A 17318-nucleotide genomic window follows, 5' to 3' on the forward strand; every position below is an offset into this window, starting at 1 on the left:
TAGAATCGTGCAAATATGGTATTACATCTGTATCTGTATATAAACATCACTTCCGGATAATTTACAATTTTGTCAAGCCCACTATAACGATTCCAGATATAACGATCTATTGGTTATAACTACCACATTTCATGCCATTGACGATTTTCCGACTGCCTATTTAAACTTCGTCCAGATGTAACGAAAATTTTCAACAGCGCCATACTTTTACAAGGAACACTTTAAACCAAGTCGCTGTAAAAGGAGGGCGCAGGCGAAGTTCCGAAGCACGGAAGCGCAACCCCCTCCTTCCTCACTCCTCCTGTCCGACGGCGATGAAGATTTGACCGCTGAGATGAGCGAGCGTTCGCATGGATTTCAGAAGCCATGAGAAAAGTCACTTGCTTTCAACCGTGCTAGGGTAACCACGCTTTCAGGTCATCCCTCCAGCGTGCTTTAGGGCAAAGCAGTACAACGCATGGCATCCATGGCCCAGAATCTCGGAGGCCATGATGGCGGTACACTAGTGCGGTGTTCTCCCTGCGGCATCGTGTGCACTTCGCTATCTACGCTTTTTGAGCTGTTTGAACCGACCAGCGTGCCGCCTTACGCGTTGCTATCGATATTCACATGGCTTGAGTTGGCGTGAATGTGGCACAATGGGTCGCTGCCACGCAATTATACAAAAAGTCAGCGGTTACAGTTCGTCGACGCTTTCATGTTGTAGCTAATATTCATTCGCAACGGCGTCCTACCTTTCAAACTTCGCACTTTTTCAGCTGAACCGACATAAAAAAAACGTAACTTGGCGGCTCTCGGGGCACGTGTGGTCGATCCTGATGCCTTTATGGGATGACTTTTACAAAGTGCCGGTGTACCCCAGTAGTTTCCGCTTCCAGCCTACAAGGCTGCTTCGTTATTGTCTGTAGAAACCACTTGCATCCCGTTGATAGTAAAATATTGTGTCAGAGCAATGAAGAAGACGTTTCGAGAGGACGAAGCTCGGGACTTCGCGTGCTTACTATGGTCTTGTCAGCCGCTGCCAGTCTTGTAAATACCGTGTAAATATATTTCTCACTTCTTTTCCCCGTAACATTTTTGGTGGAGGTGCGGGGTAACGATCCCCGTACCTCTCTCAATTCGTCCAAATGCCACGTCGGTCGTCGTGAAATTTCTGTGCTCGGACATCTCGTCGATTCTTCTGGTGTCTGTCCTGATCAAGATAAAATCCGGGCAGTGAAAGACTTTCCCGTTCCAACGTGCGCCAAGGACGTTCGCAGCTTCTTGGGCCTCTGCTCCTACTTTCGTCGGTTTGTCCGCAATTTTGCGGACGTTGCACGCCCTCTTACTCAGCTCCTCAAGAAAGACGCTGCCTTCATTTGGGGCCGTGAGCAAGCTCGTGCTTTCACTGAGCTGATCCGGCCCCTTACTTCCCCTCCCACTCTCGCTCACTTTGGCCCATCCGCTCCAACAGAAGTCCAGCGGCCACGGTATTGGAGCTATCCTGGCCCAGAAACAACAAGGACAAGAACGTGTTATTGCTTACGCCAGCCGCCTTCTTTCCCCTGCTGAGCACAAATATTCTATCATTGAGCGCGAGTGTCTGGCTCTCGTTTGGGCAGTGGGAAAATTCCGCCCCTATTTTGTGGGGTCTCACACATGCTCTTGGGACAAAGGAACGACAACACAGCAGTACAAACAATCAAAAAGGCATTTATTGCACCTTTCATACACTAATACACACTAGCCGAAGTACTACACATAGAACATTCACACGGGCGCGCGACAAATCAAGGAAGTCCGACTCACCGCGTCCCGATAGCGAGCGAATACGTTCGCCCCATGCTATGACACCATCGCCTAGTCATTCACGTGTACAGTCACGCGAACGGTGGCGCGCTCGAACAATCCGTGTTCGTCGTCCATACCGGTGTCCTGCGCTTAGCCACGCGAGACGGTCTCGCGAAGCGTGGATCGGCGCACGCGCGGGACGTCTGCATCGCTCACCGACCCCCAACCCGAAAAGGAAGCGCCTTCGACCTTTTGCTCCCAAGTAACCGCGCCGTTAACATCGCGACACTCGCGCGATCTCTCGCAATGCGCCGCAGCCACACCGACTGCCGTCAGCGCTTAGCCATGCGGAGAAGCCGGATTACAGGAGATGTGAGCTATGCGGTGAAAACAACATCAGGTGATGTGTGAGAGTCGCGCATCCCCACATCCCCCCAACCTTAAATCACTATACGTACTCTGGCAAAACATGTCATACGGTCTATCAACGCGTGCGTCGCGAACAAAAGTTAGTACATACGGCAGTGGCCATGCCGAGGAAATGTCCACGCGTTATCCACAACATGCGCGCTGACATTGTCTCTGGGGTACACCAGCTGGCTTCCGTTGGTCACAGGTGCAGCTCTGCAGACTCGACAGCACGACTCCAGGCCAAGATCCAGAAACGGCGGTGCAGAAGTCGGCACGAGCGAGCATCGCTCACGCCGATGTGCCCTGCTGGCGAGAGCAGGGCTCTTTTCCCAGCCGCCAAGGGTTGCGAGCCGGACATAGGCGGCCGCCGAAGTCGCTGCGCCGAACTGGCCACAGGCATCTCCATCGCCAGGAGTAGCTCGATTGTAGTCCGGGGCAGCAGCGCAGACGATGCGCAGATGACAGCAAACCAGGGGTGACTCCGCTCACGCACCGTACACTCAACGCACTCGACAAACACTAAAGTAGTGCAAGGGAGAGTAATTCTGCATGCGCATCGCCCATGTGGTACGATGTTCAATTCGGCTAGCAAAAAATCTGGCGGCTACTCAGATGCTAAGTTCACGTAAACAAAGCTCGTTTTCTTGAGTCGAACGAGTAATTTCGATTCGTGCGAGGCTAACTAGAATGACGGAAGCAAAGTGCGACACCTCAACATCATGGTCCACCAGGTTGTGTCCTTCAACGCGCGACAGGTGGCTTTGTAAAGCCTTAGGCCTAATGCATCGCTACCCTGACAACAACGGGCATTCAAAAACAACACCCAAAATGGGCGCGAGAACAGGCAGCCGCGAGGAGACGTTAGCTCTGTGAGGTGGTCCTATCCCGCTCGGTGCACACAGCATCTTAGTTGACGGCGCCCACCATCCCAGACGGTATCGGAGCGCCCGGTGCCAGGCCGCAAAACCAGTCAGCCCGCAGTGGCACCGGTGGCCCGCACCGGTGGCCTGCACCTTTGGCCCGCAGCCACCCGGCTCCCTGAGCTGTGACTTCCGAAGTCAGAGCTAGAAGAAGCTATTTACATAAGAAACTCGGACCACCCACGAGGCTTCTGCAGTCACTCGCTTCAGGCTTGCCAATGCTCCGGGGGCGCTAGGCCTCGCTTTACCAGGATGCAGACCACGTTGCTCTCGTACCGACGAGTGTACTTCAAAAACACTTGCGAAAAGGCTTAGCATGTTGAAAAGTTCAAACACGCTACAGCAACCGTCGCCTCGCTCAAGAAAGCACGCCGCCGACGTTAGCGATCAAAATCCACGCTAGGAATACGCTTCGGTGCAAACAAAGGTTGTCTCAAACCGAGGAAAACTCAAAATTATCGTCCGATGCCCCACACATGTGCTCTTGGGACAAAGGAACGACAACACAGTTGTGTAAACAATCAAAAGGGCATTTATGGCACCTTTCATACACTAATGCATGCTAGCCGAAGTACTATGTATAGAACATTCACATGGGTGTGCGACAAATCAAGGAAGTCCAACTCACCGCGACCCGATAGCGAGCGAATATGTTCGCCCCATGCTTTGACACCATAGCCTAGTCGTTCACATGTATGGCCACGCGAACGGTGGTATGTTCGAATGATCCGTGTTCGTCCATAACGGTGCCCTGCTCCTAGCCATGCGAGACGGTCTTGCGAAGCGTGGATCGGCGCACGCGCGGGACGTCCGCATCGCTCACCGACCTCCAACTCGAAGAGGAAGCGCCTTCGACCTTTTGCTCCCAAGTAACTGCGCCGTTAGCATCGCGACACTCACGCCATCTCTCACAATGTGCCGCAACCACACCGACCGCCGCCAGCGCTTAGCCACGCGGAGAAGCCGGATTACAGGAGATGCGAGGCATGAGAGGAAAACATCAGGGGATGCGTGAGAGTCGCGCATCCCCACATCTTCCACAGCTGGCTCCAATGCTGCTGATCATGCTAGCGTTCCCATACTGCCCCTCATATTTGTGCCACTGCTCGTGCGTTCGTCGTCATTTTCTTCCACAGCTGGTAGGCTTTCGCCTTCACGTTTTACAAACGTATAACACTTGCAAACTTTTTATAGTTTGCAACTCCGTGGGAAGCGACCAGACCACAGTTGCATCTTTTTTTAAATAAGTTAGCGTTTATAGGTGAGGTAACTTTAACGTGTCGTGCAATGCAATGTTGTTCCCGTGCAATTGATCGGTAGGTGAGTGGGCGTGAGCTTTGCTGGGCTCCGACATGACTGGCACACCGCCGTACAGCTGGGATCGGCCACATGGCACGAAGTGGCTAATCTCGGCGATAATGGCGATGTGGCGGTGTACCCGTCATGACAGACAGAGTGTTTGGCACACTGCTTGGAAGGTGCTGTCACCAATCAACACCGACAAATCGGTTGGTAGCCACGTGAAATGTTGCGAAAGCAATTTTATCTCCTAAAGGGAATGACTGAGAATACTGCCCTTGCTGGGTAGCTTGCAGTGATGACACATGGCATCATGCTTGCGCTTCTCTCTCATCACCAATTCTTTGTCATTGATATTAGTGTGTACAGTATAGACCACTTACCGTATTTATTCGAATCTAGGCCGATAGTTTTTTTCAAATAATCACATACGAAACTCTAGGGTCGGCTTAGATTCGAGGATTTTAAAAAACGCGCCAGTTTTTAACTGAAACTGATAAATATTGACACGTATACATGTTTATCTTTCACCGGTGGCCGCTTTCCACCGGCTAACAAATGTTAAACGTTATCGCTCGGCGCAGGACGCGCCTGTATCGGACGTTTCTAGAACGTTATCGATGCTTCTTTCCATTGCCTGTTTTCACCGACACTTATGTTATCTGATTGCATGACTGACGCGAATTGTCTAGAACTTTCTGGAAGACACGCGGGCATCAGGGATTAATCTAGAACCTTCGATGACTCAGGTATAAAAGCCGACGCGTTTCGCCGCTGATCAGATTTTCGACGATCGCCGACTGTGTTCGCCGCTATCGTTGTGCTTTGAGTGTACCTTGCTTTTGTGGGCACAGGTTCGCCCAATAAACAACCAGTTTCGTCGTACACAGTTTTACGACTGTTTTCTACAGCGTCACTACTACGTGACAATATGGTGCATAGTTAGCGCCGTCTAGAAAAGTCAGTATCGCAGCTGCTACTAGCCGTGCCAGTAGCCAGCTGAAGTACACGAGCGACATCGCCATTTTGACCTGCGTCGTATCGGTAGTATCGGTATGGTGCAGCATCGGCGCGCGGTGTGGTGTTATCGTAATGGCACCAAATGGGCGATGCCACTATAGTGCCGGTTTCTAAACGAATACTGTATTTACTCGAATCTAACGCGCACTTTCAACACGACCCTAAATCTGCGTCGGCATTTCAAAATGGCCGCCTCGCATGCGCGTCGTGCCTAGCTACCGTAGCATGCGGAAGCTTCCTCCGTGTGCTGCAGTACACGTGCTTAGGCAATAGTCTACCGTCTGTCTTCACGTTCTCAGCGTCTGCTCTATCTATCAGCATGAAGTACCGAGTTCATTATGATGCCGCATTTAAAACGAAAGTGATCACCTGTGCGGAGACGGACGGAAATCGGGCCGCATCACGGGCGTTCGGAGAATCCGAAACTTGCGAGCGGGACTGGCGCAAACAGAAGGAGAGGATTTTCGCCAGCAAAGCAATGCGGGACGGTTTCAGTGAACCGAAGCAGGACGTAATCTGCGACGATCCACTCCGGCGATACGATCAGGCTTTGCCCTATCTTGAAAGCAATCTGCGACGGGTAAAGTCCGCCGCGCGCCGTGTTTTCGCCGCATTGAAGCGAGAGGCATGCTAGCACGAAGGCACGTTTCGTCTCCAGCGTTTTGACAGTTCGTTTCCGCGGTCAAAGAGCGAGATGTGTTCATGTTTGCTTGAGCACGCGTGACACCGTGCTTGTTAATAGCGGTCTACTAATTTGCTACCGCATTCGATGCATCGCCTTTCGGGCGAAACTGCGACTTTTTTTTTTATTCATCGCAACATCAGTGCATCGGGAGGAAATCTATTTTTCCAAATGACAGAAAGTTGTATTTCAGTTTGAAAGCATGAGGTGCGCGGTAGTGGTAAAGGACTTTTTCCTCACGGAAAACGGGTGTGCGTTACAATCGAGGAAGCGTGAGAATCGAGTAAATACGGTAGTTGTGCTAGCCGTAGAGGCATCGTCAAACGTTCAAGCCGGGCGGAACTTCGGCATCGGTCTGTCGTTGGAGGGGGCCACGGGAGATGGTTTTTGCGTGCGCCGGAATGTGCGCTCCTTCCAAAAATGCAGCATGTCTAATGCGCTGGATGGTACTGAATATAGCGCACTGTTTGAAGATGTCAGCAGTAAGGAAGATAGCGACGAGGCTAGCAGCGATGGTGGCATAGAATGAGCTTGGCATGTTCAAATTTAATAAATGCTGTTTCATTTTGCGAATGCTGTCCTCGCTTTTTCGTTCGGCCTACATTCGAGGTAAGTTTTTTTTTTTTTCGGACTTTGAACTTTTGGGGGGTCGGCTTAGAATCGGAGTCGGCCTAGATTCGAGTGAATACGGTATAATGTAACCGCTTATAGTGCAGGACCGGATATAGTGCGGTCTTCTCAGACTCCCGTTAATTTTCCCATAGCACTCCATGTATACACGTATCGCTTATAGTGCAGTTGCGGGAAATGAAGTACCGGTTACAGTGCGGCTGCCTGAGAGTACGGAAGTCAGCGGAGACGGCGAACGCTCCCCTTAAACGGGCGCCCCAAGGAGTGCTCGAGGAAGAAAGAGAGACGAAGTGGAGGAGAAGGGCACGTGGTGCGAACGAACAGCCAGCGAGGCTGAAACCAGAATCTTGAGTGCGAGTCGTGAAATATTACGGTGCGCATAGCGAGCGAGGGCCGCGAAACTGCCACCGCCATCCAACGCTCGATTCACGATGACGGCAGTAAACGAAACTTCAGGGAGCGGGCGGCACCGGCACAGCACGGCGAAGGGCCCCTCCCTCTGCGCCGTAGCCGCAGCGTGCAAGGTCAACACGTGACTAGAAAGTAGAGGAAGCATAAAGGAGAAAGAAGGGTTCACTGCCATTTTCTACGCGTGGCTGAGACGTCGGCACGTACACACATCTTCCGGCGCAACGCAGAATCGGCGACCTTGCAATTTGAGAGAGGGTGAAATTTCCGCTGCGTATTCTTTTCTTTTTTTCTTTTTTGTTCGCGCGACATTGAGGGGTCTCTCCTAAGCTTTTACTCTATGGCGGTGCTGGAGCAATGCCGGTCAGAGGCGGCGCCGCGTGAGTTATTTCGAATTAACGAGATTGGACTGTACATTGAATGCAAATGTTCTAGCCGCACTCCTTGACTGTTGCATACGCGAGGCGGCTCTGTGCACATGTTTTGCATATGTGCGGGCCTTAAAAATTGTTGCTTTGGTTATACTGCGGTACCGCTTATAGTGCGGATATTCGCAACTCCGGCGACTTACGTTATAAGCGGTCTACACTGTACTTTTTAGCGCACAAAAAGGGACGAGGCACAGCGAGACACAGCGTTTTTCACAGCGTCTTCCCATCTGTGCCTCGTCCCTTTTCGTGCGCAAAATTGTGCCATCTGCCACAGATGAAGAAAATTTTTTTTTTTATGTGAGAAAGTCAGGTCTGCACCATAGTTTTTTATTCTTCAACGATCACTTTCGGAGATAGGTGTTATTTCACTTTCGTCAAATTTTGCATGCCAAGTACCGAGCCTCCTATGAGTGACGGTATTCTTGGCACAGTGCAAAGCATGGTGCCAAGAATGCTGACGTGTCTAGGGCTAGTCACTTGAAATCTCGTGAAAATGTCTCTGAAAGTGATTGTCGGGGTATACCACCCCTGTGTCCATCTTCTTCCTAGGCTACAGTGTTTCTGCTGTTGTTCAGCGCACAAGTTGAGTGCGCACATTGTCCCACAAATTTCAAAAGAAAGAAATGCTTGTGGTATCAGGTGTTGTGAGAATGCATCTTGAAGCACTGGACTTAAATTTCGGGACCACAGCTCACAGGTGCCACTGTTTTGCTTGCTTGCAGGTTGACCGGTACTTCAAGGAGATCATGGTAGATGTCATGCATCACCTGACAAGCAACGAGTGGCGCGTACGTGAATCCAGGTTAGTCACTGTTGCAGGTCATGATTGAGGCCTTACCAAGTACCGTATTTACTCGATTGCAGCGCGACCGTGATTGTAACGTGAGGGGTGACTTCTTGTTGCGTCCAGCAAAAAAAAAAATGCTAAAGTAGTGCGAGACCTCCGGATGCAGAAAAATGTTGCAGTTTCGCCCGAAAGGCTAAGCATCAATTGCGATAGGAAATTAGTAGAGAGCTATACAGAGTAAGGATAGTTTTATCGGCAGCACACATTTGGACACATTCGCTTACTAACTGAATTAACAAGCATGGTGTCAGCACGCACAGGCAAGCATGAATAGATCACCCTCGATGACCACAAACAACCGCTGTCAAAACACTGGCGTGAGCAAGCACAGCAACAGCAGCGAGCGAAGGTTCGTGCAGTCTATCGCTTTAACGGAAAATGAGTGGCGAAACCACAGCGCATAGAAAGTTAAAAGCCGTGTGAAGATCGCTTTCAAGATACGGTGCGCTGGACCGCCTGCAGTTGTACAAGTACGCAGTTGTGGCAGAATAGAAGCTACACCCCCTCCCTCCCACGCTGCCTTCCTACTTTCCTCCTTTCTCGTGGGAGATTGAGTCGCCAGTTGCCCTTGCGCCCGGTCACAAGATACGCATTTGGTGCCGCAGCTAAACGTTGCCTTCCCTCCCTCCCTCCCATCCGCCCCCGGCCTTTTGCGCGACGGAGACGTCGCGTTTGCTCTCCGCTGGGCATTTGCTCTCCGTGAAAGCGCGCGTCCCTCGCGCGCTTTCACGGAGAGCAAATGCTCAAGGAGTTACTGCTGAAAGCAAATGCTTTCACACAGTTACTGCTGCAAGTGTACTATTGAGTGTAATCACACATTGTGAGCATAATTAAACACATACATGGTATACAGAAAAATGGGAACAGGAAGTGCTCCTGCCTATCGTGTGTGTCCCGATGTTTTTTGGCATCAAAGGGCCAACTCGCCTTACAAATTTTGCTAGATTACTGGCAGTGTCCAAATAGTATAAATTGGTAGAAATAGTAGATTAGACTTACCTAAGTGTAACATCAATTAATTTGATCCTGGCTGGTGGTCCTGGCTGGCACATGTACACTTATATGGGCAAAGACTTTCGTTACCTTGACCCTGAAATTGGCTTTTGCCAGATAATTCGAACTTGATTGGTCAGGTCGCATGCGCATGACTGCAGTGGTGACCCTAACCGTAATCTTAGGGACTGGATCATCTGTCTTGATAGTGCTTAGGAATAGTGAATGCATCGTAGACACACTATTTCCTGCCAGAAAGGCTGATTTTCAGCCTACGCTCAGCAGATTACTATGAGATCGGTAGTTCACAATAAATGATTACATATTTAACCATTACTTATGGGCACCTTTAACCCTTTCAGTGTCGGGTGTTGTTCTCTGATATTATAAAACAAATGGAACGGTTTATTTTCAGTTATTCAGAATAGAAAAAAATTAGGGGTGTGCGAATACTGCAGTATTTAATTTTGAATCAAATAGTGAGCGTTCGAATAACGAAATTCGCAAAGCGAGTGTGTCATATTCTATTTCTCGAATATTGGCACCTTTGGTGAATGACCCGGCCGTGGTCGGTATCTTGACGCACGCAGCGTTCCCACAGTGTGCACTCTTTATCGGTACAAGGGTTGACCAACTTGACTGGACCGATTGAAACGATTAACGCTACGCAAACAGAGGGAACAACAAAAGCGGTGCTTGTGGAAAGCACGGAAACGTGGAGTGATCGGGCCGATTGGCCATAGGAAGGCACGTTGATTGCATCGAATACGGGAGTTCAATGTTCACACACGCAGAATGCATTCACTGACTCTTAGCACTGCCAAGACAGATGCTGCAGCCATTGGGACCGTGATAGGGGTCACTATTGGGTGTGTGATGACCAGTCAAGTTTGAATTGTCTGGTAAGAGACAATTTTGAGGTTGAAGTAAGAAAAATTATTACCCATAGAAATTATAGGTGCCGGTTTAGATATTCACTTGGAGTTAATTTAATCGAAAACTTGAATTAACCGGATTCAAATTAACAGAAGTCTACTGTAAAAGTTATTTGTCATGTCTTTGATTTTGTAGGGGAATCACTTCCAGTATGTGTAATAGAAAACGTAATTTCCACTATTCGGGTTTGTTACCTTTCACCTTGAACCTTGAATTGAAGAATAGCACTGAATGGACTGCACTGTACCTTTATTTGTTGGGTAGTCAGCATAATCTTAAATGATGAAATTTCACCTTTTTCTTACTGAATGGCACTAGCGTGGAATGTGGTGTTGAAGAAGGTGCCACCCAGCGTATTGAATTATTTGACCTCTTGGGTGTATTTACTTATATGTGCTATTTGTTATTGTACTTTTTCAATTTGCATAGATCTGTCCATTTGTTTTCACTTGTGTCCTTTTTTATTTTTTTAATAAACTTTCCTCTCTTTCTCTATTCCGTAATCTGTATATTTCTCCATCCCTGCATGAGAGTTGAGGTGTCCACTGGAAAAGGAGACACAATGCACACAGCATCCCCCTCTTTGCACACACACGCATACTTTTTGTCTGCCTTGTGGGGATGCGCGACTATTACGCATCCCCTGATGTTGTTTTCCCCGCATAGCTCGTGTCTCCCGTAATCCGGCTTCTCCACGTGGCTAAGCGCTGGCGGTTGTCGTAGTAGTTGCGGCGCATTGCGAGAGATGGCGCGAGTGTCGCGATGCCAATGCCACCCAACGGCGTGGTGACTTGGGAGAAAAAGGTCGAAGGGGCTTTCTCTTTGGCTTGGGATCGGCGACCAACACGCACGAATGCTTCGAGAGTGTGCTGGCCCGCTTCGCGGGACCGTCTCGCGAGGCTAAGAGCAGGACACCGGTATGGACGAACGCGGATCGTTCGAACGCGCCACCCTTCGCGTGACTGACGGCGTCCTGCTGAGGTATATTCCCACCGAGAACGACACAAGTGAGGCGTTTAAGGTGGTGATACCGCGCGCGTTGAGAGGAGCACTGCTACGCTACTTTCATGACTCGTGCATTGCTGGGCACGCGAGCGGCCCCAAGACTTACGTTAAGTTGTGTCGCTTCGCTACCTGGCCAGGCATGAAACGGGACGTGATTCGCTACGCCCGATCGTGTCATGTGTGCCAAAGCGTGAAGCCCCGAGGCGGACTACCGCCCGGCTTCATGCAGCCTATCGACAGCCAGACTCCCTGGCAAATCGCGGCATGTGACGTCATGGGACCGTATCCCACAACACCGAGCAGGAACAAATTCTTGCTGGTGATCACGGATCACTTCAGTAAATGGGTAGAACTTTTCCCCCTACGAAAACTGACGGCACGAGTGATCATGGATAAGTTGATGGAGGTTTTTACCAGGTTTGGTTTTCCGGAGCATTTGATAACGGACAATGCGTCCTACTTCACTGCAAAGGTGTTCGTTGACTCATGCGCCGCACTGGGCATTAAGCATAAGAAAACAACAACCTACCATGCTCAGTCGAACCCCACTGAACAAGTCAATCGCAACATCAAGCACATGCTTGTCGCGTTCTCTGAAAGGCATAAGGACTGGGATACCTACCTTCCAGAGATCGGGTTTGCATTGCGATCGACAGTGAACCACTCGACTGGGTATGCGCCTTCTTCTCTCAACCTGGGGAGAGAGCTGCCGAATCCGATGGATAGGGTTCTCGCGGATCGCAGCGGAATGCCAGTCGCGCCGTCAGCACGAGCTGAATACGCGACGCATCTACGTGCCAAGATGACGGAAGCTTTACATAAAGCATGCTGTAATCTTCGCACTGCAAGGGCACAGCAGAAGGCGCAGTACGACCGCTCGCATTGGAACGTCCACTACGAAGTGGGCGATCTGGTGCTTCGACGCCAGCACGTTCTCAGCGATGCTACCAAACAGTTCGCTGCCTCGCTGGCGCCGAAGTAGACCGGGCCGTATCTAGTGAGAGAGAAGGTTTCCTCGCTTGTTTACCGGCTCGAGAACAAGAAAGAAAAGCCGATCGGCGGACCGGTACACGTATGCGACCTGAAACGCTACGTGCCGCGTGATGAGCAGTGGGATGACGATCAGGCCCTCCCTCAACTGCGATCGGTGAGAGAGAGCAGTCAGAACCGAACGGCGAGCCCGCAGCCGCACTACAATTTGCGTAGCAGGCGAAAGTAATCTGACTGCTAGTTGCGTAACTCGACGACTGTGAGGAACATTCGTAAGTCCGGGTGGCGTTGCGTACCGCGTGAGCATACAGCCGCGCCGGGCTTTCACCTTGGTAGTTCCTGCCGGGGAAGCGAACGTCTAGTGACCACGGAGCGCCGAGTATGGACGACGAGTCGTTGAGGCCACGACGGGAATGTGGCGTGAACGTTCGACGCGTGGGTGTGTGGTTTCACCAAAGACTGCTGTGAGGGACAGTGCGGTGATTATCTTGTATCTTGTGCTGCGACTCGAATTGGTGATGATTCTTGCGAACATTCCCTTCGTAACAGACGTCGACGGGGTTCCCGGATACGGCCAACTTTGCTGCTGATCACAGTGCCGCTTCGTGCAGTTGCTAATAATTTCCAGGAGCCGAGCAAGACGAGATACGGCCGTGCGAATTGCCTGCAGTACGCGCTGGAACAACTTACGCCCTTGCAGTACTGACGGCGCTACGCCGGCCTTGGAGCCGCACGAACCGCAAGCCGGCGGCCGATAGACGACCACCCCCTCCAGCGCAGCCGACACCTAGGGCGCGGCACTGAGAGCCACCTTCGAGCCCCGACAACGATCCCGCCTCGCAAGCCCGCCTCGCAAGCCCGAGCAGTGCAGCTGACCAGCCGCCTCCGAGTCGGTATCAAGTGTCCGCCAGCTGAGGGCCACATCACCACAACGCTCCCTGGGTCGCCAACCTCGGCGGGTACTCGGGCAAACGGACGTCCCTAGGTGCCAGCCTCAACGTACGGGGGCCTTCTTAAGGGGGGGGAGGATGTGGGGAGCACACGCTGCCACCTTCTCCCGCGGGCGCTCGCCCGTCGCTTGCGAGCGGAACGCACGCGGCGGTAGCCAGGCGGACATCTCGTGCGCGCACAACGCGCGCCGCGGGAGCCGGGCGGACACGGGAGAAATGCACTTTGCCCTCTCCCGGTTCTCGCTCGCCTCTCGCGACGCGCGCGCCCGCGCGGGAAGAGGGAAAGTATCCGGCGGGCGAGGAGGACACTCCCCTCGCGGAAAGGTAAAAAGATATAAAAGAGCGCGACCGAGAGACCCCCGGGCCTCTCTGACCTCGCTTGACCTACCTGCCCATACGGATTTACCCACTGAAACCCGTGAGTGACCTCGTTTGCGTGACTACTACACGCGACGAGGCAAGCCTATTTTATTAGTTATTATACAGAGCGGACTTCTTCCCTCTGCAAGTGTGTTTTATTGCTGACAGCAATAAACGTTGTTGAGTTGACTCGCTTGTTGCCTTATTTGCCCGAACCTTGCGTAGCTGCGATTACACGCGCTACGGGTTGGGGAAGACCCCCACAACGTGAACGACTAGGCGATGGTGTCACAGCATGGGGCGAACATATTCGCTCGCTATCGGGTCGCGGTGAGTCGGACTTCCTTGATTTGTCGCGCGCCCATGTGAATGTTCTATTGGTAGTAATTCGGCTAGCATGTATTAGTGTATGAAAGGTGCAATAAATGCCCTTTTGATTGTTTGCACTACTGTGTATTGTCATTCCTTTGTCCCAAGAGCATGTGTGAGACGCCACATCTGGCTGCCCAACGTGGGGCTCTTGGGGCATTGGACGATAAAGTTTTGCTCGGTTCGAGACAACCTTTGTTTCAACTGAAGCGTAGTCCTAGCGTGGATTTTGATCGCTAGTGTCGGCAGCATGCTTTCTTGAGCGAGGCGACGGTCACTGTAGCGTGTTTGAACTTTTCAACATGCTAAGCCTTTTCGCGAGTGTTTTGTTGAAGTACACTCATCGGTACGAGATCCACGTGGTCTGCATCCTGGGAGAGCGAGGCCTAGCACCCGCGCAGCATTGGCAACCCTGAATCGAGTGAGTACGTCAAGCCTCGTGGGTGGTCCGAATTTCTCATGTATATAGCTTCTTCTATCTCTTTGACTTCGGAAGTCGAACGGGCCACGGGTGCCGCTACTGGCTGACTGGTATTGCGGCCTAGCACCGGGCGCTCCAACACCGTCTGCGACGGTGGGCGCTGTCAACTCGGATGCTGTGTGTACCGAGCGGGGTAGGACCACCTCACAGAGCTGACGTCTCCTCGCGGCTGCCTGTTGTGCCCATTTTGAGTGATGTTCTTTTTTGTTTTTTGGATGCCGGTTGTCACCGTAGCGACGCATTAGGCTTAAGACTTTACAAAGCCGCCTGTCGCACATTGAGGGACACAACCTGGTGGACCGTGGTGTTGAGGTGTCGCACATTGTTTCCCTCATTAGTTTGCCTCGCACGAATTGAAATTACTCGTTCGACTCAAGAAAGTAAGCTTTGTTCACGTGAACTTAGCATATGAATAGACGCACCAAATTTTGCTAGCAGATTTGATCATCGTACCACGTGGGCGATGCGCTTACAGAATTCCTCTCCCTTGCACTACTTCAGTGTTTGTCGAGTGCGTTGAGTGTACGTAGCGTGAGCGGAGTCCCCTGGTTTGCTGTCACCTGCACATCGTCTGCACTGCTGCCCCGGACTACGACCGAGCCACCCCAGGCAATGGACAATCCTTTGGCCAGTTCGGCGCAGCGAGTTCGGCGGCCGCCTGTGTCCGGCTCGCAACCCTCGGCGGCTGGGTAAAGAGCCGGCAGTCACCGACGGCTACTGTGGCTCTCGTCAACAGGGCGCATCGGCGAGAGCGACGCTTGCTCTTGCGACTTTTGCGTCGCCGTTTCCGGAGGCCTTGGCTGGAGTCGTGCTATCGAATCTGCAGAGGTGGTGCTGTGACCAACGGACGCCAGCGGTGAACCCCAGAGATAATGTCGGCTCGCATGTTGTGGATAGCGTGTGGACATTTCCTTGGCGCGGCCACTGTCGCATGTACTAACTTTTGTTCGCGACGCGCGCATTGATTGACCGTGTGACATGTTTCGCCGGAGTATGCAGTGAATTAAGGTTGGGGGGGATGTGGGGATGCGCAACTCTCGCGCGTCCCCTGATGTTGTTTTCCCCGCATAGCTCGCGTCTCCCGTAATCCGGCTTCTCCGTGTGGCTAAGCGCTGGCGGTGGTCGTAGTGGTTGCGGCGCATTACGAGAGATGGTGCAAGTGTCGCGATGCTAACGCCACCCTACGGCGGGGTGACTTGGGAGAAAAAGGTTGAAGGGGCTTTCTCTTTGGCTTGTGATCGCTGACCAACACGCACGGACGCTTCGCGGGACCGTCTCGCGAGGCTAAGAGCAGGACACCGGCATGGACGTTCGAGTGACCACCGTTCAAGTGACCGTACACGTGAACGACTAGGCGATGGTGTCACGGCATGGGGTGAACATATTCGCTCGCTGTCGGGTCACGGTGAGTCAGACTTCCTTGATTTGTCGCGCGCCCGTGTGAATTTTCTATTGGTAGTAATTCGCCTAGCCTGTATTAGTGTATGAAAGGTGCAATAAATGCCCTTTTGATTGTTTGCACTACTGTATTGTCGTTCCTTTGTCCCAAGAGCGTGTGTGAGACCCCACAGCCTCTGTAATACAATAACCTCAGTGACTACTACTACTACTTCTGTCATGTGTGTATAACTACAACTACCATTTGTGCAGCTGCCTGGCCTTGTCAGATCTGTTGAGTGGCCGGAACTTGGACGATGTGCTTGACTCTGTGGCAGACCTCTGGGACAATCTGTTTCGTGTTCGGGATGACATAAAGGCAAGTTTTGAATGCCAACCTGGAATGTAAACAGCGTTTGGGAGCTTTTCGTGTATACGTCGTTATACCAAAATTTCATCCAATACTACCTTCGTTATATTCTATATTCGTAACAATTATACACACCAGTGATGGAAGTGTTGCTCCAATTGCTCCAAACTACTCAAAAAGAGAAATGCTGCTCCAAACTGTCATTTTTTTAGTAACTGCTCCGAACCTGCTCCAAAACAATGTGATGCTCAGCTTGTGATGCTCAGCTTTGTTGGCTTTGATCTCATTTCTGCCACAAGAACTGCACCTGCGCTCCTTCCTCCACCGACACAAACTTGTCGATTATTGACCTGTCAACAGCTTCTAGAAATGCTGATTAACTTCATTTAACTTCATTTCAACCTGAGATGACTTCGTCGTCGGAAAGTTTTTGCACTGCTGTCACTGGGAACGTGAAACTGGCGCGACGATCATTTCCTTCTAAATGGCAGCCTAGAATGCTGCAATGATGATTTTTTTTCTCGCCTCACTTGGCTCTATAATTTCCAACTTAACATTGAATGGTGGATTCTACCGCTTTGCACCAGCCATTACCCAAAAACAAAGGAAACACGTGGGGGAAAATGGAAAACAACACACTGAAACATGGCAAAATGGTGAAGCGAGCACTGTGGGGCAGAGCAGGATAATTTTTTTTTTTCTAGGGGGGTGCCTGGCATTGGCTTTGCTGCGCCATAGTCGAGCCGTGCAGGAGCAGCCGGGCTAAACCTCTTTTAGAGGGGGTGTTGGCTGCTTGCCTGGCCGCTGTGTGGGAAAGCCAACTTTTGGGGCGTTTCATGCTGTTTGAAGTTTCATATATCGGTAGGGGCTGGTATTTTTGTTTGATGTAGCCATACTTCTTGCTATGTATTCTCATTGTAACCTTACGGTGTTCAATAATTGCTCGATATAGGGGATAAATTGATGTAAATGATTTCTGTATAGTCGGGTTTGGCTGCGTTGAGGCTTGGGTGTATAAGAAAATATAAATTCAATCCCCAGTGCTCTGTTGTCCCGCACTGTTTGATTC

The 17318-nt window shown here is 51.2% G+C and overlaps 1 protein-coding gene and 1 long non-coding RNA gene across 3 annotated transcripts in view; one reads left to right on the top strand and one right to left on the bottom strand.

Moving 5' to 3' along the window:
* Nucleotides 1-3529, bottom strand: part of LOC125942915 (uncharacterized) — a 176086-nt gene extending 172557 nt beyond the window's left edge. Inside the window, exon 1 of the long non-coding RNA XR_007465415.1 lies at nt 3399-3529. This is a non-coding gene — a long non-coding RNA (uncharacterized LOC125942915). The remainder of the gene's footprint in view (nt 1-3398) is intronic.
* Nucleotides 1-17318, top strand: part of LOC119441336 (proteasome adapter and scaffold protein ECM29-like) — a 345050-nt gene that overhangs the window by 199812 nt on the left and 127920 nt on the right. For both annotated transcript variants that reach the window (XM_037705954.2, XM_049661154.1), the window contains exons 27-28: nt 8294-8373; nt 16153-16258. In XM_037705954.2, the coding sequence (XP_037561882.1) occupies nt 8294-8373; nt 16153-16258 (186 nt within the window). The remainder of the gene's footprint in view (nt 1-8293; nt 8374-16152; nt 16259-17318) is intronic.

The sequence above is a fragment of the Dermacentor silvarum genome, chromosome 2 (assembly GCF_013339745.2).
Source record: "Dermacentor silvarum isolate Dsil-2018 chromosome 2, BIME_Dsil_1.4, whole genome shotgun sequence".
Taxonomy (NCBI): Eukaryota; Metazoa; Arthropoda; class Arachnida; order Ixodida; family Ixodidae; genus Dermacentor; species Dermacentor silvarum.